The 25,820-nt window shown below is 40.0% G+C and overlaps 1 protein-coding gene across 9 annotated transcripts in view; it reads left to right on the top strand.

Annotated features, from left to right (window-relative positions):
- The window catches only part of ADAT2 (adenosine deaminase tRNA specific 2), a 36,506-nt gene that overhangs the window by 127 nt on the left and 10,559 nt on the right, over nucleotides 1-25,820 (top strand). Inside the window, exons 2-8 of one of the 9 annotated variants that reach the window (XR_006289633.1) lie at nucleotides 1,808-1,912; nucleotides 6,710-6,860; nucleotides 7,472-7,578; nucleotides 8,537-8,609; nucleotides 8,748-8,878; nucleotides 9,995-10,036; nucleotides 10,310-11,767. Coding sequence is in view for 7 of the 9 variants with exons in the window: in XM_037894910.2 (XP_037750838.1) it covers nucleotides 1,808-1,912; nucleotides 6,710-6,860; nucleotides 7,472-7,578; nucleotides 8,537-8,609; nucleotides 8,748-8,788 (477 nt within the window). In the remaining 2 variants the exon portion in view is untranslated. Of the gene's footprint in view, nucleotides 1-55; nucleotides 199-1,807; nucleotides 1,913-6,709; nucleotides 6,861-7,471; nucleotides 7,579-8,536; nucleotides 8,610-8,747; nucleotides 11,768-13,704; nucleotides 13,745-16,561; nucleotides 16,584-25,820 lie in introns of those variants that run through there. The other 8 variants (XR_005224743.2, XM_037894914.2, XM_037894913.2 and 5 more) reach the window with 8 other exon arrangements.

The following is a 25,820-nucleotide window of genomic DNA, read 5'->3' as shown; positions in this document are numbered from 1 at the left end:
GGCCGCCGGGCGCAGGAAGTGGGGACAGAGCCCGAGCTGGCCAAGCCCCCAGCGTGCAAAGGCTGGAGAGCGGCGCTTGTTGTTATTTGTAGCCCCGGGCACCTAGGCGCGCCCCCTCTCCCCCGCCTGGTCCCCACCGTGCTAGGCGCTGGACGGAGCCAGGACAGCGCCCGGGTCCCGGCCCCACGGAGCTTACAGGCTCGTTGGCGCCTGTTAATTTCTTGAGACAAGCCCAGCGCGGAATCTCTGCAGGGGAAGCTGCTGCACCCCCTTATAACTGAGTTAAAATAGGGGTGTGGGGGTGTGTGCGGGGGCGAGGTAATATCTTGTATTGGACCAGCTTCTGTTGGTGGGAGAGACCAGCTTTGGAGTTACACAGAGCTCATCTTCAGATCCAGGTTAAAAGACACCGCTGGGGTTAAACTGGTGCAGCTTTGTGCCTAGACTGGAGCTGGGGCACCGGGGTGGTGGGCTCCAGCACTCAGGGCTTGTCTTCCCTAGAGTTGCCTACTTTGAATTAATTGGCCAATCCGTTCACTTGAGGCAAAATAAGTAGTGAAGGCAGAGAGCTGGATAGCCCAGCAACACTCAGCTGCTTGTACCAGGCTTGCAAATGTCTGAGTCTGGGCACTGGATTTAGTATGTTTACTCACGAGTGACCAAAAGTCAGCATCTCAAGTTTACCCCTCATCTAAGGGCACAGCTACACTAGAGAGTTCAGAGTGGCCCAGCTGCATGTGTACAGTCAAGGTCACCGATATCTAAGATTACCCTTACGGAGCTTACAAATCAGGATGTGGACATAAACTGCAAGCAAAGTGTCTGGGTTAGTGTCTCCTGGACTAGGGAGGTGTCAGTTGCACCTTTCTGCAATAGGCTGGCCCTCTGTGCCTGAAGGAGATTCACCCAAGGGAGGGCAGGCAGGAGTATAACCATCTGCCTGCCTTCGTGGATTGTACATTGAGTGAGAGCCATAGTAGCCACACCAGAAGATGTTTGAATGCGTTCAGTCAGTCTCTCATCACATTCTCATCCCGATCAGCACTCCCACATTTGTGGTTACTCTGCCTTCACGGAAGGTGTATGTGTTGCTGTTTGCACAATATTTTTGCCACAAGGTTTTCTGGGACGAAACAGGCCCTTTATTTAGAAAAGACATAAAATATCTCAGATCTGTCTTCTGACTGGAATAGGGTTACCATACGTCCTGGTTTTCCCAGACGTAGTCTCTTTTTTGAGCTTCCTTTCTCTGTCTGTGTGGATTTTTCTAATAACAGGAAATGTCCAGGGTTTTTGCAGAGCAGCTCAGAAAGAGCTTCAGTTGATCCCTCCCTTACATCCGCAGCTGATTGGTTCGTTCCCCTGCAGCCACAGTTGCCGGATCCCGTACACCTAGGCCCCAGCTCCCATTCCTGGGGAGAGGGTCCTGCCGGGAGGTACTGACTGATGGCTGTTGCTGTGCCCCGGGCTTGCACCAGCCACACAGCCACCACGACAGGGAATGTCACTGCCCCTCACCTCCAGTGAGTACTTCTGCTGTAGGTACCCCCTCCAGTACCCCCAACTGTACCCCTCCCGCTCCCCCTTCCCCCCAAGCTCCTTCCCCCTCTGGCAGTGTCCTCTTTTTGGGAACCTGCAATATGGTAAACCTATACTGGAAATACAGAAAGAGCTTCTGTGACAGAGTGTAACTTTGCCATCAAATGTACAGTGTATACGAACGCAAATAGCAATTAGGTTTTATTTTGTCTGCGCCTTATCATTAACATTTCCCCCTCCACCCCTAATTTTCTTGCGTGTCTTGCAGGCTAAAGAAGCATTGGAAAATGGGGAAGTTCCTGTTGGCTGCCTTATGGTCTACAACAATGAGATCCTAGGAAAGGGGAGGAATGAGGTGAATGAGACTAAGAATGTAAGTCACAAAGCCCTATCAAAAAGTACACACTACGTGCAATGGGAATTTCACAATTGACCTCAGTGGGGCCTGGATTTCCCCCGTATGTGCATATTTTGTTTTCTTTTCATATATGTTTCAAATTTCTATCTCTGCACACCTAACCCCTCTTTTCAGTAAATTAGCCTTTCTGTCTTTTTTTTTTTTTTTTTTGCTATCACTTTTTGCATGTTTATTTTTCAGAGCATGGTCTAGTTATTTCAGTATGCTTTTGCTATCACCTGGGACATCTGTGTACTTACTGACTGTAATTTATGTGAGTGATGGATTTCAGAAGTTTCCACTTATCTACTTATCAGTAATTCCTCTAGGTAGAACTATTTATGACAAGAAATAAACAAAAATCAGAAAAGGAAGTTGATATACACAGATATAACATGGCTATATACAAATACATATATTATACCTTGTATGTTTTACTGAATTCATATTTACAGTTAAAGCAGCATCCAAATTTCCTGTGACTATAGGACACTGAAGATAATGCATTATAATGTAGACTACTGGTAATTTTTATTTTTTTCCGTATATTTGTGGACATCATAAATTATGCAGGAGAGCCTTGCTAATTCACACTAATGACTGGGAGAGATGACAAATAATTGATTTTTTTAGTTTAGCATTTAAATGAACAAAACAAGGATATTTCTTTGCAAAATGTACTTTGACAAGTGTAATTAGGTTTTATTTACTTACAATAATACGTCATAGGATTGATGTTAGTGTGTGTTCTCAAAAGTTAGTTTTAGTAATATGAGACCTAACTCTAGTATTCTTCTATGAAAACTTCCCTGGGAAGAAAGACAATACCAGGACTACTGTTTTTGGTATGCAAGTTATAGGATAGGCATTTTCGCAAAGTTCAACTGTATTGTTTACCCAAATTATGTCAATAACAAAGACTTTTGCTATACTGAATTTCTGCTTTCAACATTTAGACCCAGTTCTTGCAATCAGATCTGTGTGGGTGGATGCTAAGCCCCACAGAGCCCTACACAAGTCAATGGGGCTCTGTGCAGGTAGAAAGGTTTGCCCCCGAATGGATCTGATTGCAGATTCAGGTCCTCGATTTGTATTATGTCTCATCCAGTCCAAAAACAAAATTAAAAAAAGGAGGCTTATAAATTCAGTTTCAGAGAGATGGTAGTAAGTCGAATGACCCACTTCCATTTGTGTTAGACGATAATGCACAACCTTTTTGTAGCAGCTTTGCTTCTCATCTCTAGTTAATGAAAATTAGAAGTGTAGTACATGTCAGGGGGTTCAGTTTAAAATCCTTATGAACACTTCTCCCACCGTTGAAATACAGGCACCTCTTGGATGACCTACAACACGTATTTAATCAGTACTACACCATTATTTAGAAAATAAAGTGAAGAATACTAAATCCAATTAGGGAGAATGTACTGTTATAAGACAGAATGTAACGGTAGAAGTCAATCACAAAAAATCAGCAGTAGCATCCCTACTCCTACAGAAAAAAAGTATGAAGGGAACTTTAGGCACCCAAGTTTCACATTTTTGTGGCTTGATTTTCAGAAGTGCTGAGCACACACCACTCACATTGAAGTAATTGGGAAATGAGGTTGCTCAGCACTTCTGAATATCTCACCCTTGTTCTTCAGTGACTACAAGCAGTCTGGGTCTTGAATGAAAGATGGTGTTACAGTGGGGTGACCAGATAGCAAGTGTGAAAAATTGGGACGGGGGTGGGGGTGGGGGGTAATAGGATCCTATGTAAGAAAAAGCCCCAAATATCGGGATTGTCCCTATAAAATCGGGACATCTGGTCACCCATGTTATAGTGACAGTGATTACTTACTAGAAAATATGTAAGCAGGAAAAGACCAAAATGTCTTCAATATTTCTCCTCGTATTTTCGCACACCATTTTCTGGCATTAGTTGACTAGGCACAAAGTGAACTGCTAAGGGCACTCAACATCCCTTCTCCCTATTCCAAAACTGGTCATTTTTGTCGAAAAATTTATTTTCTGAAATCTCTCCAAATTTTGCCAGCAATTGAAATCTCTAGTTATTCTGCATATTGTCACATATGCTCTCTTTCTGTTCCATACGCCAATAGCAATATATGTAAAACCAGTGAGGCAACCTCGTCTACCAGCCTTATCTTAAAATTGTTTATCATCTGGTTCCTCCTTCTTGCTAAGGTTGGGGATAGGAGGAAGGGCTGTATATATTACAGAATCTTTCGTGTTGCTTAGGAGGAGCATGTATTTAGATTCAGCCCTTCAAGATTGTTAGGCTTGTCATTACTTGAATTCGTTGGGCAACAATGCAACAAATATCTTTGTAAGGCATTCTTTTTAAACAACCTGGCAATAGGTGCACAAGACCTAGCCAGCATTGTTTTCCCTCTGGCAGCTCCCACGCTTTCCTGATTGTTCTCAGTCTTTCCTCAGACAACCCTACTATTTCCTCTGTAATAATACATGTGGCCTTCCCAGCAAGAAACATTTTTGGAATTTGTTTATGAGCAGGCATACCCCTCCCACTAAACTGTTATCCCTTTAAGATTCTTTGTTACCACATGGAGGCTTCTCCTCTCTATTTATCTCCTGTTTAGTCATGCCAGCATGCGTCTTTGCCCAGAGCATCTTGCAAGTACCGTGTGTAATCACTGAAAAGGAAATATTGTTTCCACTCATAAATTACTAATGATGCCCTGAGATAAAATAGAACTACCAGCTTTAGCCCTGTCACTCTCACTTGTTGATTCTTGTGTAAGATTTAGATTGTTAGTTCTTCAGGGCAGGATACTTTTGGGCACTGTATTAATAGCATCAGAAGTTTCTTCCCTAATGACTTCACTTTCAGGTAATGCCTATTCTTCCAACACCTTTTATTGCTCTTCTATAACAATAATTATTTTCTTATTCCATCGTTTCTGTTTATCTGTTTTTTCCTTTACACAATAATTAATTAATATGTAGGACACAAATGCTATGCAAACAGTAATTTTTATATATTGGTCTTAAAGGAGATTATAAATGGACTCATATGATGTAATATGAAAGTGACCACATGGACAACCCATATGAAAATGGCACATAAGTTTGTTTCAATATACCTGTTTACAAAGTCATATTTTAAGGCCATGTGTTGTTCCACTAATGTGGACTCAATCCTTATCTACATCCAGCTCAAGGTTGGTGCAGTTGAGTTGGTGTGGGGGCAAGGAGAAGTGACTCTATCTTCATGCCTCCTGTGATCTTCAGGGCATACTTTAGAGCAGTCAAACTGGGCTGCTCTAAATTACATTGACTATGATGGTTTCCTGGGAATCAGTCTGCTGGCCAGGGATTAATGGAGTGCAGTGAGCTAACTCCCAGGCATTCTCAATGCACACAGCCTTCATAGATTCTTAGGGTCCAAGGCCAGAAGGGACTGTTGTATCAGACTAGATGATCATAGGCCATACACTTTCCCCAAAATATTTCCTAGAGCATAAATTTTAGGAAAACATCTAATCTCAATTTAAAAAATTGCCAGTGATGGAGAATCCACCACGACTCATGGTCAATTGTTCCAACGGTTAATTACCCTCACTGTTAAAAATTTACACCTTATTTCCACTCTGAATTTGTCTAGTTTCAATCTCCAGCCATTAAATCGTGTTATACTTTTTTCAGCTAGATTGAAGAACCCGTTATCAAATATTTGTTCCCTATGTAAGTATTTATAGACTGTAATCATTGCACTTGATAAACCTTAACAAACCTACTCTTTGTTAAGCTAAATAAATTGAGCTCCTTGAGTCTGTCACTTTGTTTTCTAATCCTTTAATCATTCTCATGGGTCTTCTCTGAACCCTCTCTGATTTTTCAACATCTTGAATTGGATCCTTCTGGATACCAGAACTGGACACAGTATTCCAGTAACAGTTGTACCAGTGCCAAATACAGGGAGGAAATAGCCTCTCTACTCCTACTCAAGAGTCCCCTTTTTATGCATCGATGGATTGCATTAGCCTTTTTGGCCACAGCATTGCACTGGGATCTCATGTTCAGCAGGTTACCCACCAGAATCCCCAAATCATTTTTAGTGTCAATCTTCACTGAGGAATCCTCAGCTACCATATTAAGGCAATGTTAAGGTCACATTTCATCACTAAGTAGGTGGGAATTACATCTAAATATTGATTTAGATCCACATATAGATTCTAAATGTGAATCTAAATATGAATTTACAATTATTAGTTTTAGCAACATAAGATTTTATTAGTAACCTATTTATCTGTATACATGGGCCCCATCACCTTAATATCCAAGCACATCACAATCAACAGTGAATTTAGCTTCATGGCACCCTAATAAGGTGGTATTCCTATTTTACAGATTGAAAATAGAGTCACAAAGATGAAATGACTTGGCCAGCGTCACACAGGAAGTGAGTGGCAGAGCCGGGAGTTGAACTCAGATCTCCCACATTCCAGTTCAGTGCCTGGGCCACAAAAAAAATCCTTTTCCTAACTAAGGATTTAAAAAAATAAAATTATCTAGGCAATATTCATTCAAACACGGCTACTCTCTGATACTTGATACATTGCCACTGTAATAGAAATGAAAATAACTGATTTTTAATAAACAAGGTGTAGCCCATCTTGTTTTTATTAAAAAGAGATAATTTTATGGTGGTGTGTTCTCATTTCACTTGAGTGGATAAGGTTAATAGGGGTAATATGTTTAAAGTTGCAGATCAATGCAAGCCTTTTTTGTCTCCCTATAAATTCCCAGGCTACTCGACATGCAGAAATGGTAGCAATCGATCAGGTCCTAGACTGGTGTCATCAACACGACAAGGATCCTGCGGAAGTTTTTGCACACACAGTGTTGTACGTAACTGTAGAGCCTTGTATTATGTGTGCAGCTGCCCTGCGCTTGATGAGTATCCTTTGGTTCTGATTCATGCTGGGAAACCATATCTCGGTATGTTACTTTCAAGTAAATCATTTGGTAATGAACCAGTGGAGAAGAGCTTGATGTTGTCAAACAAAGCTTTATAGGGTACCAGCTTATCTGCTCAGAGAACGTGCCCATGCTACAGTTCCTATATGGAGGCCATATGACCAAGGATGAGTGATTTAAGGATAAGAGAAAGCAATTTGCAAACCTGGCACATACATTGTTTTCTCTTAGGGGTGTGAAAGTAAATCTCAGAAAGAGCCTGTTACTGTATACAATTAGTTAATCCCACGCAAGTGTCCAGTTTTAGAAAATGTAACAAACTAGTTATCTGTCGTTTCAAGTTTGTCCCCTTTGGGATCTCTTCTCTCCCATCTTCAAAGGCTAGAGCAGGATGACCCCATCCTTCCATCTGCAGAAGGCATGCTCCATGTGTTACCCAGAACAGCCAGCCCAGGAGTGAGGGTTGAGTGCAGACTAATTTTATTAAGAGTACAGGCACAATTTACTGAACTCAGATGGGCCAGTAAAATCAGAATACTCTGCTTCATACCACTCTTTTCTCATTAACTTAGTTCCTTAACTCTTTCATATAAATCCCACTGGTTGTATATGGCTGTCAAAATGAGCGATTTGGAGGTTGTGGCTCAGTCTTGAACATCTCCTCTGCTAACTTAACAGACCCTGGGGAACCATTTCAGGTAGAACATCAAGATGTGTGCCTTCTTGTATTTAATGTTTAAAACAATGAATGTAGTTACAGTTGGTGATGAGAAACTGAGATAGTGAGGCTGTAAAAGGGTTTCTGACATCAGCAAGAACGTACTGATGGCATCACCTCATAAGCACCTGCTTTTTAGATTGACCACCTGCTGATCAGTGGTGGGAGAGAAAGGAAACTTGCTTGTGAGACTACAGTTTGAGAGCTTTGTACAGTCTTCTCCTGAAAGATTATTCTGATATTCAAGCTGAAAATGGGTATTAGCTCTCAGATATGCCCAACTATGTAAAGGAAAAGGCTACTTCTATAGTAAATGTTTTTTTCAAGGAATTGCAGTGGGATGAATGTGTACAAGTTAGCTTCTTTTTATGTGGGTGTACTCTCTGCAATTAGTGGTATTATTGAAAACATCCTAGCTCGTTATTTTTCCTATCATTCCCATTCACATATTTGGGCAGGTTACTGTACATTTTGTGGGTGGGAGTGTTACTTTTGAAGGGCCAAGGAGGCCTCAGAACTGATTTCTAGGAATAGGATCATAGAAGAGCTACTTGATAGGAACCTAATTTACAAATACCCACATGCATGTTTCTTATATTCCCAAGAGTTAGTGTGATTTACGAAGTAATCGGAAAGTACACTGCTAGTATGTGGAGGAGGGAAGGGTGGTTGCAGAAGAGTTTTTGTTATAATTCCTATGGAGGATGAGCAGGTCTGCCAACTACTATGCTAAGCCTCAGCCTAATTTTAAAAACAAGACAAGGTCTTCATCCTGAAAATGAGGGTTTCTGATCACAGATAATTAGAGGTATACTCTCAGTAAACAGAAAAGGCAGTACAAATTCTGTGCAATTATCCTACACCTCAGGTGTTACGGTGTGGCACAAGGCATCTTGGTTTTGGATGCTTTAATGAACATAGAGTTCTAATTTCAACAGTGCATTGCTGGTTATCGAGCTGAAGAAGCAGTGGACATGTTAAAAACCTTCTACAGACAAGAAAATCCAAATGGTAAGTTTCCCTTTTTTTTTTTTTTTTTTTTTTTTTTGCAATTACCGTAACCCTAATCATTAGTTAAAATAATTCTGGCACAGGCATTGTCATCTTTCACTTTCCATGTCCTTTTTTCCCCTCCGTCCTTTCTGGCAGCACCGAAATCAAAAGTACGGAAAAAGGAATGCAATAAGTGATAGTCCTCTACTGATGGAAAACTGAAAGATAACAAAATAATGTTTTGTGGGAAAAGATCTCTTCAGAGTTCCCTTTGATACAGCATTTGGGTATGGAATGGAAACATTAATGAACTTCAAATATGTTTATCTGTATGGTTTCATTAGTTGAACGTTATTGGTTTCTGTCATTTTCTATGGCGAGTAGGTTGAATGATTTTTAATCACCAAACATAGCCTTTATGAAGAACATATGGCTTATGTTTCGTGGGGAATATTTTGAATTTTAGTTCAGACTGAACTTCTTTTCAGCCATATAGATTCAGCGCTCCATTGGAGTAACTGCCATTCTGTACAGCACATTGATGAATATCTGTGTCCTTTTGTCTGTGGAGCAGCCTCTTGCTGTCAGACCGAAGGTACTTGTAGAGAATAGATCAGTACCAAAAGTGGATAAACAAGCCCCTTAGAAAGTTACTTTCATATACATACCGTACTGCATATTGAATTAGAATACAATTAGGAGTTACAAGAGGGTAACAAAAGGACAGTTAAGCAACTATACCGATCTTGAAAACTGAGATCAGACCAGTGTAACAGTTCATTGTTTTCCACTGTATATCTACTATAGGCCAAACTTTCAAAGAGCTTCTGAAAAGTCACATATGAAAAGGCAGATATTTATACAAAACTACGTGTCAGACTACTTGATTTGCATAAACAAATGGTGATTTGCATAAACAAATTCCAGTTTTGCCTGCATAGTATTTGTACGTGAAGGTTTTGGAGGTTGCCATGAAAGTTGGTCCCTCTTACCCCTCTCTTGAATGTTAGCATATAGAAAAAGATTACAGTTAAGAATTAAATCCACCAGTCAGTTGGACTCATTCTAAACTACTAAATCATGGCATTTGAAATGTGTAATCACAAATGTGAAAACTAGGAAAGGAAAATGGCAGTAAGAAAAAGAGAACCAGATGCATGACAGTCTACCTTTTGGAGCATTTGTTATTTAAATGTCACTTACATATGCTTTTGCTTGGCCATGCTGTAATTCATAATCCAGAAGAGGGCCTTACTGTTCCACTAATGAGTAAAAAATATAGGTCCAAGTTGAATCCTTGATTATATTGCTTTTGGTGGATATTTATCTTGAGGAAAAAACATCTTGTGATTTAGTTGGTTGATTTGCAGAAATTTTGAGAAATGTCTTATTTTTTATTACAGAAGAGAGATTAGAATTCTATGGATACAAAAGTTAAAATCACGGTACAATTACATATTTTCTACAATTAGAGTAACATGTTGAAAAAGTGGAATTTTTTGGGTTTTATGGTAAAATAAAAAAACTAATTTGCCACCAGTTCCCCCAACACATTGAAATTTATTTTCTTTGTACAATTTTCTCACTGTTTATAGTTTACTGAATGGAGGGAAAAGGAACTAAAAAAAAAAAAATTGTGCTGGGCTCCTATTTGCTATTTTTAAATATTACTATTATTTACAAGATTTTAAAATTATTCCTTTTGTTTACATTTTCAGTCTATTGAATTTCCTGACCCATTGGACCTCAGTTGCTGCTGGTCTGAGTCTTTTCTTTCCTATAACCAAATAAAATGTTACTGCATTTGTAGATTCATCAGCATCAACAGAGATTATGTACTGCTGAAAGGAGATTCTGTCAATTCCCTTCCTTCAGTAAGCAAGGGCTGCAAGGGACCCTGAAACAGACTGCCTAAATATCCACAATTTAGATAACATAGGTCCAGATCTCACTGTGGGGATGGATATACCAGTGGTTAAGGCACTTGACTGGTGGCTGGGGTAGGAGTTAAATTCCTGGCTTTAACACAAGCTTCTTTGATTACTTTGAACAAGTCATTTTAAGGCCCAGATCCCTGAAAGGTATTTAGGTGCCTAATTCCCTTTGAAATAAATGGGAGTTAGGCACCTAAATACTTTTTGAGGATCTGGGCCTTATACTCTCTGCCTCCATTCTCCATCTGTAAAATGGATACCAATACTTCCCTATCTCACTAGTGTGTTGAAAGGACAAATTAATTAATATTTGAAACTGGTCGTGGGAACCATTTAAGTACATTGATCACTGCTAATAGGAAAATTAAATACTTCTGAAGCCATGCCTGATTTTGCCATCCTTACTTACATTGAGGAATGCTTACTTGCATGAGGAGTAGTCACTGAAGTCAATGGGACTATTCACATGAGTAATAACTGAGCAAGAACCAGGGCTGAAGAATCAAGCTGTTGGGTCGCAGGATTGCATAATGCACACGGTACAGCTGAAGGTGGTTGACACAGTGAGAGTCTATCTAGGGCTTTTGAACTGGGACAAAAGATGGCAAGTGGGATTCTTTAGAAGAAACCCATCTTAGAGGGAGGTTCTTCTTTCTCTAAAATTGTCAGGATATTGATCCTTGTGACAGGCCAAATATATTGCTGGGTCATATTTCAGATAGCAGGGGTGAGAAAGCCCTACCCAAACCACTGGCTTTTTCTAATCTGGTCAAATTCTAGCTTCTAGGACAAAGTTATAATGAAGTGAAAAAACCCAGACTAAATCTGGTGGTGACATTTCTAAGTCTCTAGTAGGGTTGATTATCCCTTCAACAGGTAAAGCAGAAAAGAAAAAAAGGCCAGTTACAGGCTCCTAAAAATCTTTTCAGTGCTAACCCACCTGAAGTCAGTGGGACCGCTCATGCGCTTAACTGTTTTCAGGATCAAGGCTTTAGTCTCTATTACCAACACTTGTTGTAGCATTAGAACTGATGCTAAATTTGCATGTTCCCCAGCCTCATGTTGGTCTGTTGGGTTTCCAAAACGGACTCTCCTGGGTATTGATGAATCCTTGATGAAGGACTTGAAAGGGAACCAATTTCTCTCCTCTGAAAAAGCAAAATTAGGTTACAAAACCTATTTCCTTGTCATGGAAAATATTCATGGATTTTAGTCTCTCTCTCCTGACTTGAAAAAATACATTGATAGATCAATTGATAAAGATACTCCTAACAGCTACATGCCCCCAAAGCCTGTTAGAAAATGTTGGCGTTGTTGTATTGTACTGTATTTATATTGGGTGCCTCAAGTCCTATTAACTGCTGTTGCGGCTGTAGGTGTTCAATACATTTGAAAATTATGTACCTAAATACGTGTCTGAGTTTTAGGCAGCTGAGTTTGAGAAGTTTAACCTAATAGAGAAATCAAGCTATGTAAAAAATCTACAGGCTTTATAGTGTGTCCATTTAGAACTGGGACGTAACCCACCTTTTAGTTATTCTGTCACCTTAAACAAAAAATCTTAGTCCTAAAATTCTTGGGCTCAACTCTTGCTGCTCTTGGAACTAATATATATATTCCATTTTATAATATGCCCTTTTCACCAGCTCAGTGCACATTTACTTAATCGTTAAAACTGCATAAATTAACACATCACATTTATAAAACCATAGAAGAAGCCTTCAGTGTAAAATAACCAATCAACCCCTCTAAGCAAAATTATTCAAAATAAAATTGTGCCTCTCAAATCTACTACAATATTTTGCATGCATTAACAATATAGGGGAAAAGAAGAGCCAGATGACACAATTTACTGGGTTTCTTATAAACCTTTGAATGTCCCTCAGAAAAGGCTATTTAAGTAGGAAGGGAGTGAGAGATGAAGTTCTGTTATTGATTAGAAATTAAAAGGGCCATTTTCAACATGGCAAAAAGTTAACAACGGAGTACCCGAAATATCAGGACCTGTATTGTTTCAATATGTTTATTATCGATTTAGAAAAGGTAGTGAACAATGAAGCAGTAAAGGTTACAGATGAAACAAAATTCTTCGGATTAGTCAAGAATAGAGAAGACTGGGGGATTTCAGAGGGACCTAACAGGATAGGTGAATCAGCAACTAGATGACTGATAAAATTCAAGATGACAAAGGCAAGGTAATGTACTTTTGTAAGAAATAATTTTTGCTACTTGTGCAAATTGCTGGATTCTAAGTTTTCTAAAGGAAAGAGACCAAGATATCAATATGGAAGCTCAATAAAAACCTTTGCTTGATGTTAAGCTGCAGTCAGAAAAGCAAACAGACAGGAACAATGCATGAAGACCAGAATAGAGAATGATAATGAAAGTATCATCCTATTATAGCAAACAATGGTAGGGCCTGTGACGTTATCTGATTAAAATATGACCATATAGATCATTGTTGCAACCACTGTTACATATTTGCAACAAATCTTGCACAAATGTGGCGTGTAAGATGTCTATGAAAAGGTTATGATTTGCTGGTTACAATTATGCTATTTGTATGCATGTATCTGTTTTGTATTTGAAGTTACAAGTATTGGCTCCATACCTGGATTTCAAATGTTTGATTCTGGGGTAACGCCCACAAGGTAGTTAGCCAGCACATCTTGGAGGGACGATTCAAATTGAGTGGCCCATCAAAAGGACACTTAACTGACAATGGACCATGAGAGACGTCCATCTACACTTAATGGAATTTTCCTACAAACATGCTGTCTGTGGTATGGGTAATGATTTCCTGCTGTGATTGAGCAAAATCGGTCATGGACATGTGACTCCAAACACCATCTTGTTACTGTAATTTTCCACGGTAAGAAAAATGGGATTCTCTCCTCATGGCAGAAGATATAAAAGGCTCTGGAAACACCTCCATTTTGCCTCTTTCTAGCCCAAGCCTCTGGACTATGAACTTATACTAGTGGGAGCATTCTAACCAATGGACTGAGGACCTTCCAATGATTTGGAAGCAGCCAGAGACTAGACTTAAGCCAGCAGTTTATTCCATCACTGCTACAAGCCTGAACCAAGAACTTTGCAATTATTGTATGTATTTGATTCCTTTAACCATTTTTAACACTCACCTTTCTTTCTTTTTCTTTTTATGAATAAACCTTTAGATTTTAGATACTAAAGGATTGGCAACAGCGTGATTTTTGGGTAAGATCTAAGTTATATATTGACCTGGGTGTGTGGCTGGTTCTTTGGGATCAGAATAACCTTTTATTTGAAGAGATTGGTTTTAAAGAACCACTCATCTCTAAATCCAGTGTTTTTGGTGGCAATATAAGAAGTGGAATGCCTAAGGAAACTGCTTTTATGACTTCTTGTTAGCCAGTGAGGTGAAACAGACGTTTACTTTTGTTGCTGGTTTGGTATATCCTATGGGGAATTAGCCACCAGTCTTGGGGTGCATCTGCCCTATTTCTCAGTGGTTTGTCCTGAATTCTGGCATTCTCAGTTGTGTGGCTCACTGAGGCACGGTTACAAGCCCTCACCTGAAAAACTCTTCAGTTTGTATCCCCTCTCCCCCCCAATCTCAAAGACATAGTAGAAAGAGAAATTCAGAGGTGAATGACAAAAATGAAAAGACTTCTATGTGGAGAGAATGAAAAGGCTGGGACGGATTAATTTATAGAGGAGATGAATAAGAGGGGACACGATAGAGGTCTAAAAATAGTGATGGTATAGAAAAGGTATATGGGATGTCCTGTGTATCATCTCAGTATAAGAACAAGGTAATGATCAATTAAAGGCATCAAATTTACAAATAAGAGAATTTTTAATACAGTGCATTATTAATGGCTAATGAGTGTCACATTTTGGGGTGCAACCCAGAGTAGCGATAGGTTGTGTCACTACTTATCCTGTAACCTTGAGTGCCTTAAAATGCTCTACTGCTTTAGCATCCCAGTCTGGATGCGCCCAGCCAGCATATAAGCATGCACTGAATCTCTGTGTGATAAAAAGCCCTGGTTCAGCAACTTTGACTCCAGCAGCCTGCTTGTCACACCACAGCAACACTCTGGTCTCCACCAGTCTTGGTTACTACTAGCCATGTGATCCCAACACACACCCCAGTCCCGAATTTCCCCAAAACTCTGCCCTGAAGCGTCCAGCTCTGGCCTGGAATATGTAGGCAAGTAATAAGGTCTGCTACTCTACACGTAGCAGTTATTTTGCTTTAAGTGGTGTTAACAATCACTTCAATTCAAATACAGCACTGGGTTGGTAGAGATTAAAAGTAAAATGAGTTTATTAACAAAAAGGATTTTAAGTGAGTTCGTGCATAAGGGATAAAGTCAGAAATGGTTACAAGCAAAAAAAAGTGAAAAACACTTTCTGATGACTAAGACTTAACAAAACTACAGTCTTGGTTCAAGGTAAGATTCTTACCATGCTTCCTACCAGCAAGATGGGTGATCACCCAGTCGGTAAGGATCTCCCACCAAGTCCAAAGTACTTGTTTCCTTTGTCATCTTAGGTGAAAGGGAACTTGGGGTTCTATGCCCTTCTCTTTTATAATGCAATGAACTTTTGAAATGTATCTTTTGCAAAGTCCCGTGCCCCTGCTGTGAGGAAATGTGCCATGAAGTCTGATGGAGAAAGTTTCATGCAGGTTTATTCCTTGCTGTGCTTTCTACAATGAAAATTAATCTTTTTCTGCAGCCTCCGATATACCAGTGAGTCACCACTTGACTGGTTGCCAGTTGTTTGTGATTGTGCTTGAATGGAGGTGTCGGCCTTTCCTTTGGAAAAAATCTGTTTACCCACTCCCCAGACTTGTCCCTAAACACATTTTAGTCCCGTGTTTCCTTCACATTTGTACAGTCCTTTGGGCATTTACTATTTCTGCACCACACAAGAATATTAAGGACCAGGTTGTTATGGTTTTCCAATAACACCTTACACGACACCTAAGAAATACGGATTATGACATAAGTGAATTGGGCTACACTGAACTCATCAGGCCAACTGAAACTCACTACCAGATACCCGTGAGCCCCTTGCCCTCTGGCATTGGGATGCTGTTAGAGTCACAATAAGTTACATAGCTGAAGTTATTATTTTAACAAGGGATCTAAACCCTCATATTTTAGGGCATAAACCAACCACTAACAGATGGCGGTTAAGAAGAAACTTCCTCTAAAGGACATGTTATTCCATAACTGTCTATTATGAGTTTTTGCATACCTTCCTCTGAATTGTCTGTTAGTGGTCACTCAGAGACAGGATATTAGATTGTCTGTTGGGGTGTTCTAGTAATTCAGATGTCCTCAACAACCAGTCAAAACATTATTTCATGAAAAATTTAATAAAATTGATAGACCTTGCATCACGTTTTTATGCTCTACAAACCCAGACTCTGTCAGACCGTCAGGAAGATAGGTTTCAGATTTGTGAACTCTCTGCCAGAGTATGCTGTTCCTGCTTCCTTTGAAGTAGAATTCCAGGGGCAGAACCATGAAGATCTCCACAGCCTACCTCAATTATTGGTATGGAACGCAGGACATTATAGTCAGGACTTAAAACATATAATGATTTACTTGTCCAAATCGAACCTTGACCTCAGCTGGAAACAAATAGGAATCCGTTGCTGCTTTTGGAGCACAGGTGTAATGTGTTCCATAGAAAAATCTTTGCCAAGTAGGCAGGTAGCCACAATGTGGCAAGTAGGTTTCACGTGTAGAGAGCATTACAGCAAACCAAGGTGGAGGTGACCAAGGCATGAAAAACTGGTAGGTTCCACATGCTGAAGAAATGATTACAGCCTCACCAGGGGCCTATCCAAAGCCTATTGTAGTCAATGGGAATCTTAGACTTCACTGGGCTTGCCTCAAGACCCAAGTGAATGTTAAACAGAGCATCCTTGGCTATCAATGCCACCTGGAAATCTCAGTGCAATCTTATTAATTATGCAAATTATTTTCAAATGACTTTTGCTTCATTATTTCTATTTTTGTTTGTTTCTTACAGTGTGGCCAAGAGACATGAAAAGGTACAGAAAACATACCCACAGCTTGTACAACATAGAATTAATTTAAGTATTTTAAATGCAGGCTTCCCCAACCCCCCAAAATATGCTGCCACATCAGACTTACCTTGGACTGTATCTTCTCCAGTTTAAATCACAAAATTCTGTGACCTTATTTCAGCCATTGGCTTGCTTGTCAATAGATTTTGACATGAAAATCTGTTGAACCAACTTGAAGGGCAAGAGCACAAAGCTACATGGCTCTGTCTGTGCTAAATGGACTGTGATTGACAATCCAAAGATATAATAAGTATGTTTTGTGACTGGCACGGCAGGAGAAAGCATTAATTTAAATTACAACTTGGGGCTTTGAAAGGCTTATTGAGCCATTCCATTCTCATTATGAGTTCCTTCCACTATTTGAGATTAAGTGATACCTTTACATGACAGTTTTATTTATTTAAATATGTACATTTATGGAGTTCTTCTATTAAGTGTTTGAAATGTCTGCAGGTCTCTTGCAGAGACGTATATGCAGCATGGCCCATAATTACCTTGGCAGGCTTGGAGCACTGATAAAAGATTATATTTTTAAAAGTAAAGTCCTCAAACTTTCACAGGGCTTGGCAGGAAACCTATTCCTCTGTTGTATTTGGAGCAAGTTCTGGGGAGATAGCCTGCAGCCAGGAGCACCAGTGTGGGCAGTAACTGTTAAATCTTAAAAGAAAAGGCTTTTGACACTAACAGAGGAAAGGAGAGAGGAAGACAATTAGTGCTAGAGAACAAGAAACAGCTGTTTAATCATTTGTTTTGCCTTGTGGCTGCCAATATACAAGCTTATAATTAAAATACACATAGAAATAGGTCATTTTATATTAATTCTGTAAGGCAGGCCTTTATCTTTTTAAGGAACCACCTCTGAAGTGAGGTTATTTGAATTTTTCAAAATTGTTCTAAGCCAAGAATGATAATTTCTTTCTTTAACTGATTTTTTTTTCAGAAGTTTCTGGTATGGCAGATGGCCTGTAGTGATCCAATAGGATGTAAAACTCTAGTTAGGTAGTCACTTGGCAATAAAATATGAGTTAGCCTATGTTTCCATAGAGACGTTAAATGTTTTCAATGCTGTCTTACTTTTGTCTCTTTCAAAATATGCATGATTAAAAAATAAGAAAAAGGTAAGATTAAAATAAAATAAAAAGCTTAGGACTCTGCAGACATGAAGGTTTAGAGCTGTTTGATTAATCTTGCCTTTCTTAGGGGATGTTATGTTTGTTAGCCTCATATAGCCTGAGGACAGAAGGAGTGGGTTTGTTGCTTTCTGGCTGAAGAGCAACTCAGTGACCTCAGCTATGAATGTGTCCACCAGCTATTCTTATTTCGAGAAAACTAGACAGAGCGAGTGTGTGTGTGTGTGTGTCCACCAGCTATTCTTATTTCTTTTAGAGTGGATGTGTGTGTGAGAGAGAGACAGAGCAAGCCAGCTACTCTTATTCCTTTTACGGGTGTGTGTGTGTGAGAGAGAGAAAAAAAATGTGTCTGCTAGTTACTCTCACTCCTTTTAGAGGTGTGTGTGCATGTGCACATGTAGGTGTTGATGATGCTGTTGGGTAAAGTAGGGGCAATTTCTGGAATTAAGGAATTGGTCAGATTTTAATGATATGGGGTGAAATCCTGCCCCCAGTGAAGTCAATGGCAAAACTGCCATTGGGATAGTTGGAGCCAAGATTTCACCTGCTGTTTTTCCATTTTAATATGGTTAAAAATACATTTTTTTGCGAGGCTTTTGGCTTTTGTAAGCTTATTTATAAGTGACTATCATGAAAAATTCACTCAGTGTCCACAGGACCCTATATTCCACTTCTGTGAAAAAGAAGCCTTGAATTTTGAGATGCAGCCATTAGATTGCATTACACTGTGACATGTTAATTGCTCAGATACCCTGGTGATGGGAATAGACCAGGCATAAATGGGTGTGGGCAGGGGGAAGGACTAATAAAAGATGTGGAGACTGAGGATTCCTGGGAAATTGTGGCCCTAACTCCCAGACTGTCCTCCATCATTTCACACAAGAATGCTTAGCAATGTCACCACAGTTGACAGATTTGCCATGTGGCCACTGGCTACTTTAAGAATAGCTAATGCTATGACTCCCCTTCCCAAAAGGCTCTCATGTAGGGGGTAGCACAGGGAAGCCATTTCAGTATGCTGATAACATCCAACTGTATGGCTCTCTTGTCTTGCTTGAATAGCATTGTGGTCCAGTGCCTCAGCCACTGTTCAGTTCAGACAGGGCTGTGGATGAGAACAAGCTGGCTGAAGCTCAGCTCATCAGAAATGGAGGTGAGGACTGGGTTTGGGGAAGCTGCAGAAGAGATAGCAGAGATAATAGATCAACCTCTTCCATTGAAGAAGTGAGTTCACCACTCATAACCAAAGTTCAGGACTTAGGGAGTGATTTTAGACTGCCAGCTGCTGTTAGAAGATCATCTTGCAGCAGTAACTAAGGTGGCTTTTTACACTCTGTGCCTAGCCAGGATGTTGCAACTTTTACTTTTGGATGTGCATGTTGCTATTGCTAGCCATGCCTTTGCCACCTGCAATATGCTCTGTGGGGCGACCGCTTAAAATCCTTCAGAGACCGATGCTGGTGCAGAACACAGCAGTTCACTTGCTGAGTGGGGCATCTTCCTGGGAGCACTAGAATTCCAGGATCTCAGCTGGTTGCCCATCGGTCTCTGAGTGAAGTTTAAGGTATTAGTTCTGACCTATAGAGCCCTAAATGGCTTTGAACCTGCCTACCTGAGGGACCTCATCTCTTCTATGACATACTGCCATAGCTGTGATCAGCAGAGGCTCTCAAGTTTGATTTTCCTCCTTATAAATATGAGGGGGCTGCTGGTACTGTTTTCTCTGCAAGCGCCCCAGGACTTTAACTGGTTTCCCACCTTGGTCTGATATTGCTCAAACTTCAGAACCTTCCAGGCATACTGCAAAAGCCACCCATTTGACACAGTTTGAGGGAAAAGATGAGGATATATCCCTCGGGAGAGAAGTGAAAGGGGCTTTTCTGTTTTGATTTACTGGCTGGATGAGTTAGCTTGTTCCCCTTTTACTATTATTTAATGTTGCTGGATGGTCATCATTCTGTAACTATAATTAATTAGGAAACCTAGAGCTTTCTCTGAGAGTGTTTATTAGTACAGCTAAGTAATAATTAATAAATAATGCTGTTCCAAGCATCACTAAATAACCAGAATATTTTACAGAGTTGGAGAACATATGCTAAGAGCATCTGTTCTCCGGTTCTTCCACTCCCTGACCTCTGTCCCTATGTATGGTCTGTCTGCCACGTGGAATTTTTGTGCAGGTGTCATTAGCAACTACATAGATGTTTGTGTGTGTAGGGATATTCCATGTGCCATCTTTTTCCTGCCTGCACTTGCACTTCATGCATTCTTCTTTGATTTGCTTCTCCAAAGTCCCCATCAAATTGAGCAGTGACAAGTGGAGAGGAGCACTTACGTTGGAGTCATGTAATAGCCCTGCTCCTTGCTTTGCAAACGATCCATATGAGTCAGGCTAGTGCATCAAATTGGTGTAAACTTTTTTCAAAAATGGGTGAAGATGAATTTGGGCATCTCACATAATTTTGCTGCCAGGGGAAGAGAAGAGTAGTTTTTATTTTATTTGTATTAAGAAAATGTTCTTACTTTTAAACATGAAATCAATCCAGGTTGTTTATGATTTACAGCATTACACAAGCAAATGTCACTTTAATGTTTGAACAGAATTGTGTAGCTACCTTTGTGTTCTCTGGCTTCACTCATAAACTCATGCTGTCATCAGGCCAAGAATCCCCAGGCTCTGAAAGGAGATGGACAGCTCCTAAGTGGCCAAACCTGTTCTTGTTAATCCTCTCCACAAAGACAGCTGCTACTTCATTTCAATGTGATTCATTTGCTTATCCTCCACACTGCAGAGTCTACAGTTTATTTCCAACCACTTTTGCAGGGCTGCTGCTGTTGGCAATAGCAGTCTAAAGGAATCACTCACATGCACACACATATGGACTTACTGAGTGTGTTCTGTAGTATTTAAATCCGTTGTGTAATAATTTGCTAACTTGGGGCTTTTTCTAGTAGGGCATCTAGCACCTCCAGTGAGATCTTGAGGAGCCTTCACTCCCATTGACTTCAGCAAAGGCCCTAGCTTCTTGCACAACAGGACTCTTAATTACTTCGACTTGAAGATACCTTAATAGCATTTCCGTCTTGGGGGATGTCTAGCAACTGCAGCTTGAGAAATCTTTAGGTTTGGGGATTTTTAAAAAAAATATTCCAGCAGCGTTCAGTGTTGTACCTTGCCTGCACAGCAGGGGGCAGCTGGAGATCTGAATGTCAATAGATGCCTCAGAGCCTTACACAGTGAGTTGACTCCTTGGTCCATTCCCACCCCACCCATTCTTTACCTTAGCTTTGTGCCAGGGCTGTCTTTTAAGTGTTTGTTTATCTCATTTTGTTGTGTTTTACTATCACTCCTATTTCAATAGTTTCTTTGTTCACTGTGGCAGCTCTTAATGCAGATATGGCATGTCTTTATTCTTACTGCTAAATTCCCTGTATCATAGGCCAGATGCATAAATGGGAGCACTATGATGTGTTTAGGATGTTATTTCCTATGCTTTTGATACTTACACATTTTAGGCCATCTTTCCAGTCTTCCCCAGTCATTATCTGGCACAGTTTTCAGCAGCCTTCAGACTACATGAATCTCTGTTGTGAGCCTAGTCCAGTGCTGAGCCAGCCAAGGATCAGGGTTCTGCAAAAGTAACTTAAAGCAATCTTTGCACTCACCACATCTGGTCTAGCACTCAGTACAGCCAGCGAGACTAAAGAATGTGGTTCTCTCTTTTTCCTGTGCATTTCATTTCTGCCTCATGTTTGTTCTGTTTCTCTCAGTTGGAAACATGATGAACCTGCACCATGTGACCAACAAGTGCTCCATGGATCAGAGGTGATGAATCTCTGTCCTGTCTGATGTATTTCTAGCACCTTCCTATTGGAGATCTTTTTTCCAATTACAAAAGAGGATTTGCCCAAAAGGAGTTGGAGATATTAACTCATGATTGACTTTACATTTTCCAGGATCATGTATCTGCCATTTATTAAAAATTTTAAGGGTTAAATCTGAATCCATGTGGTCCTATTAGTTTTTAAAGCAAAACTCCCCATTAGAATCAAAATCAATGGAGATTTTGGATGCCATCAGTTTTAACATAGGTTTTCGCCACTGGATAGGAGTATCCTTGCTTTTATCCTACTTTTTAAAAATCTGGATAGGAGCCCAAATTTCTCAGTGGTTATCACAATACTTTTGCTGGAATGAACTGATGATTCATGTCGATTCATCCAACACCCTACAAGTATGGAAATAAAGGGAAAGAATTGTGTGTTCCTTTCAACCTTCATATTGCCTACAAAGCTATCAATGACACTCCCCAGCGGTCCATGAGGGTTTCATTCCCAGCTCCAACAGGTACTCAAAAAGCAACACCAACTTCATCAAATGTGGACTCTAACACAAACCATTAACAGTTACCTTATACATCTTTGTATCAATAGAGCAACACACCTGACACACATTCCATGAATTTGGAAAATTATTCTGCCTTAGCAGTGATGAGGTCCCCACCAGACTCCCACTCCATCACTACCCATTTCTTTATGGTCAGGGTAGAAAAGATGAGTCTTGCAATGCACATGGAAATTAATAAATTCAGGTCACTGTATAGACCAAGGGGAAGACATGCTTTCAAAAGCTCCTGTACCTAATGAAGAATACCCTGCCAGCAGCCCCTTGCTCTTATGCTAATGAGGCTACAACTCAGGTGCCTCCAATACTGCAACTGTGGCATAATAGCATTTGGAGATAAGTATTCTCTTGTCAAATGCTTTCTCCAGCATCTAAGGAAATAGCATGGAGAGGGTGCTCTGCATCCGTCACGCTGCACAGTAGATTCACCAAGCATCATAACCCCAGCTGAGCCATCATCACACCCGAGAAGGATGAGCAATAGCTTTCACAATGTTTGCAAGTCTTTGGGACAACTTTTTTTTTAAAAAAACTTTGTTTATGTCATCTTAAACCATTTACATATGAATTGCTGCTAATGAGGACTCGCACACTTGGCTTTCCAGCAGACTTGCAACAAGACAAAAATTAAGGATACAATTATAGTAGTATGGCAGAGGAGTAGGCAGAGCACTAAATGGTTTTTGGGTAAACAAAGAAGTCAGCTGCTGTTTATGGGTGGGTGCAGCCCAGTTAGGGGCTGTTGGGTTTTATTTTTATGATTACTTGAGAATTTTAAAAATAGCAAATTATAATAGGCCTATAGATTCTGTAGCACCTTTTCTGATTAATGTGAACCTCAAGATTAGATGCTAAAATATTCTCCAGAAAAGGTACTGTTCTGGAATTTTCTGGATGATATTTTAGTCTATGTCTTTATATTCATATTAATCAAAGGATTTTGGCCTGTAATTTAATTATTGCAAATGGTCCATCATTGAGTTTTCTGGTGGGGAGAGAGGTAAGAAAAATCTAGGCTGCAATTAATGCTGCAATGAAACCCTTTTCCTCTACATCTCTAAAAACATTTCAGTAGATTAGGAGCCAAATGAGACTAAAAGAGCTTATAACATTCTATTAGAAAATCGTCTTCACCCAGAGCTTTTCCAGAGCCCAGAGATTTTATGGCTTCTTTTTTCCCCTCTGCTATAGGACTACCTAATTGTGCTCTAATTTCCTGAGGAATTATAGGTATTTCCATTTTATTTAAGAGACGTTGAGTCAGTTCAGATGTGGCAACTGACTCAGATTAAATTATGTAGGTTTTTAGAACTCAAGAGACATCACTGAGGTCCAGAGGTTTTGTAACTCATGCACCAGATGACCAAGCAGAGAGATGATATTACACACGCTTTCTTGTTCTTAAACTGCACTGCCAGCAGCTTCCTGGCCATTTCCCTGTGCTCACGGTTTCTTTGTCATAATAGGGAAAGACCACATCCACCATTTTGTCAGGAATCTTTGCTTTCACTCCTCAAGTAAGTACAAATAAAATGTAATTTTGTGTCTGGATTCCAGTGAGCAACAGAACGCCCACCTCCATATCACTTCCACATAGCCACTCCTATAGATTACTCAAGCTCCTTTGGTGAGTAATTTGAATGAATGAGGATGCATAGTGAGCTCTCATTGGAATTCAGAAGCTCTCACATATCACGATGATTGATGTGGCATAAGAATACCGACTTTATCAGAAATTCAGTTGAATGGAGCCAGATTGATGTATTACCTTACTCTGCTAATCCCATTGACTGATTATAAAGTACTATTCAATGCAATTAAGGGTATCAGTCTGGCCTATAGAAATGTATTTACCTACTTCACAATGAAAGAATAGGGTTGGAAGTGGAAAATTTTGACAGAGGGAAAAAGAGAGTAGAGAGTGGGTCAGAAAAATTCTAATAGAACAGTAAATACAGTGAGCCAAAGTCATCTCTCATGTATTACTTCACTGAAGCCCAGATTATATTCCATATGCAGGGCACCTATTTGTGTCAGGTTAGCGTTTGGAAAGGAAGATGGTTCTATTTCTAATACACTGGCCACAAGCTTCCACAAGTTTTGCTAACAACATGTTTGTAATGAATCATCATTGGGGGAAGAGGAGAAAAATGGTCTGAGGAAAAAATAAATATTGTGCACTCAAACTAGTTGAAGAAATGAGCTGTGCATTCAGGGGAATACAGTGGGGCTAAGGATTCTACTCCTCACTACTAGCCCTTTTAAAGCTGCTCTGAAGCTACATCTGAAAGATAAGTGAGAAGTAGTGGACAGGGCCAGTTTCTGTGTCCCCTGGTATGTTGAAACAGTGGATCCATGCCAGGTGCAGACCCACTGGACATACCACTACTTTACCAGCTTAGAATCCCTCTCCCTCTGTGCTCCTATATATACTGTCACTCCAGATCTATTCCACAAGGGTAGAGCGGAGTCACTTTGTTTCCAGGCCTTTGTGCTGATGTGTTTGAGGCCATGAATGCCTATAAAGCAGGGATCGGCAACCTTTGGCACGTGGCCCGCCAGGGTAAGCACCGGTTTGTTTGTTTACCTGCTGCGTCCGCAGGTTCGGCCGATCGCAGCTTCCACTGGCTGCAGTTCGCTACTCCAGGCTGATGGGGGCTGCAGGAAGCAGTGACCAGCACATTCCTCAGCCCACGCCAGTGGGAGCCGCGATCGGCCGAACCTGCAGACGCGGCAGGTAAACAAACCTGCCCGGCCTGCCAGGGGGCTTACCCTGGTGAAACACGTGCCAAAGGTTGCCGATCCCTGCTATAAAAGAAGGATTTGACCTTTGAACTCGAGTCTTGTATGAGCAAATGGAAACAAGCGATTTAATGGAAACAAGCGATTCGTTATCTCCCCTTGTAAGCATGCAATCACCTTTTAGATATTTAATTATTTTTCAGTAGGTCATGTCACTTTCTGAACAATTAAATAGTTACTCCCTGTAGAATACTAAGCAATTTGAAGAGAGACTACAATACAACTCAACAGCAAGGGGTGACCAGGCAATTCATTAATACCATTATATTAACTTGTGTAAAATTAGCTGACATGAAATCAATTCCATGTTCATTAAATTGTGTTCCCCTTCAGTACATTTAATCTAAAAAAAGAAAAAGGAGGAATAGACAACTACAGTCCATAAATTATTTCTAAATAGTGTGCTATAGATTGATGGTGACTAGAACTGTCTCAATTCTGTATTTATATTATAATAACTGCAAAAAGAAAAGGAGGACTTGTGGCACCTTAGAGACTAACAAATTTATTTGAGCATGAGCTGTAGCTCACGAAAGCTTATGCTCAAATAAATTTGTTAGTCTCTAAGGTGCCACAAGTCCTCCTTTTCTTTTTGCGGATACAGACTAACACGGCTGCTACTCTGAAACCTGTCATTATAATAACTGTTTCATATGCATACATTACATATTATAGCAATTATACCAGCTGAAAAAGATAGATTTGATGTAGATAATAAATTAATGCCTATTTTACCATTCATTAACATCTTATCTTTGCTAGGAAATGCCTTTTTTTATTCCACACTATATAATATACTGGAAGATTAATGCAACTACATAATATAACCGTATAATTTAGCTATATAGATTTCTAAATACCTAG

Source organism: Chelonia mydas, chromosome 3 (genome assembly GCF_015237465.2).
Source record: "Chelonia mydas isolate rCheMyd1 chromosome 3, rCheMyd1.pri.v2, whole genome shotgun sequence".
NCBI lineage: Eukaryota > Metazoa > Chordata > Testudines > Cheloniidae > Chelonia > Chelonia mydas.
Note: the sequence above shows the minus strand (reverse complement) of the source record. Positions and strands in the feature narration are given on the sequence as shown.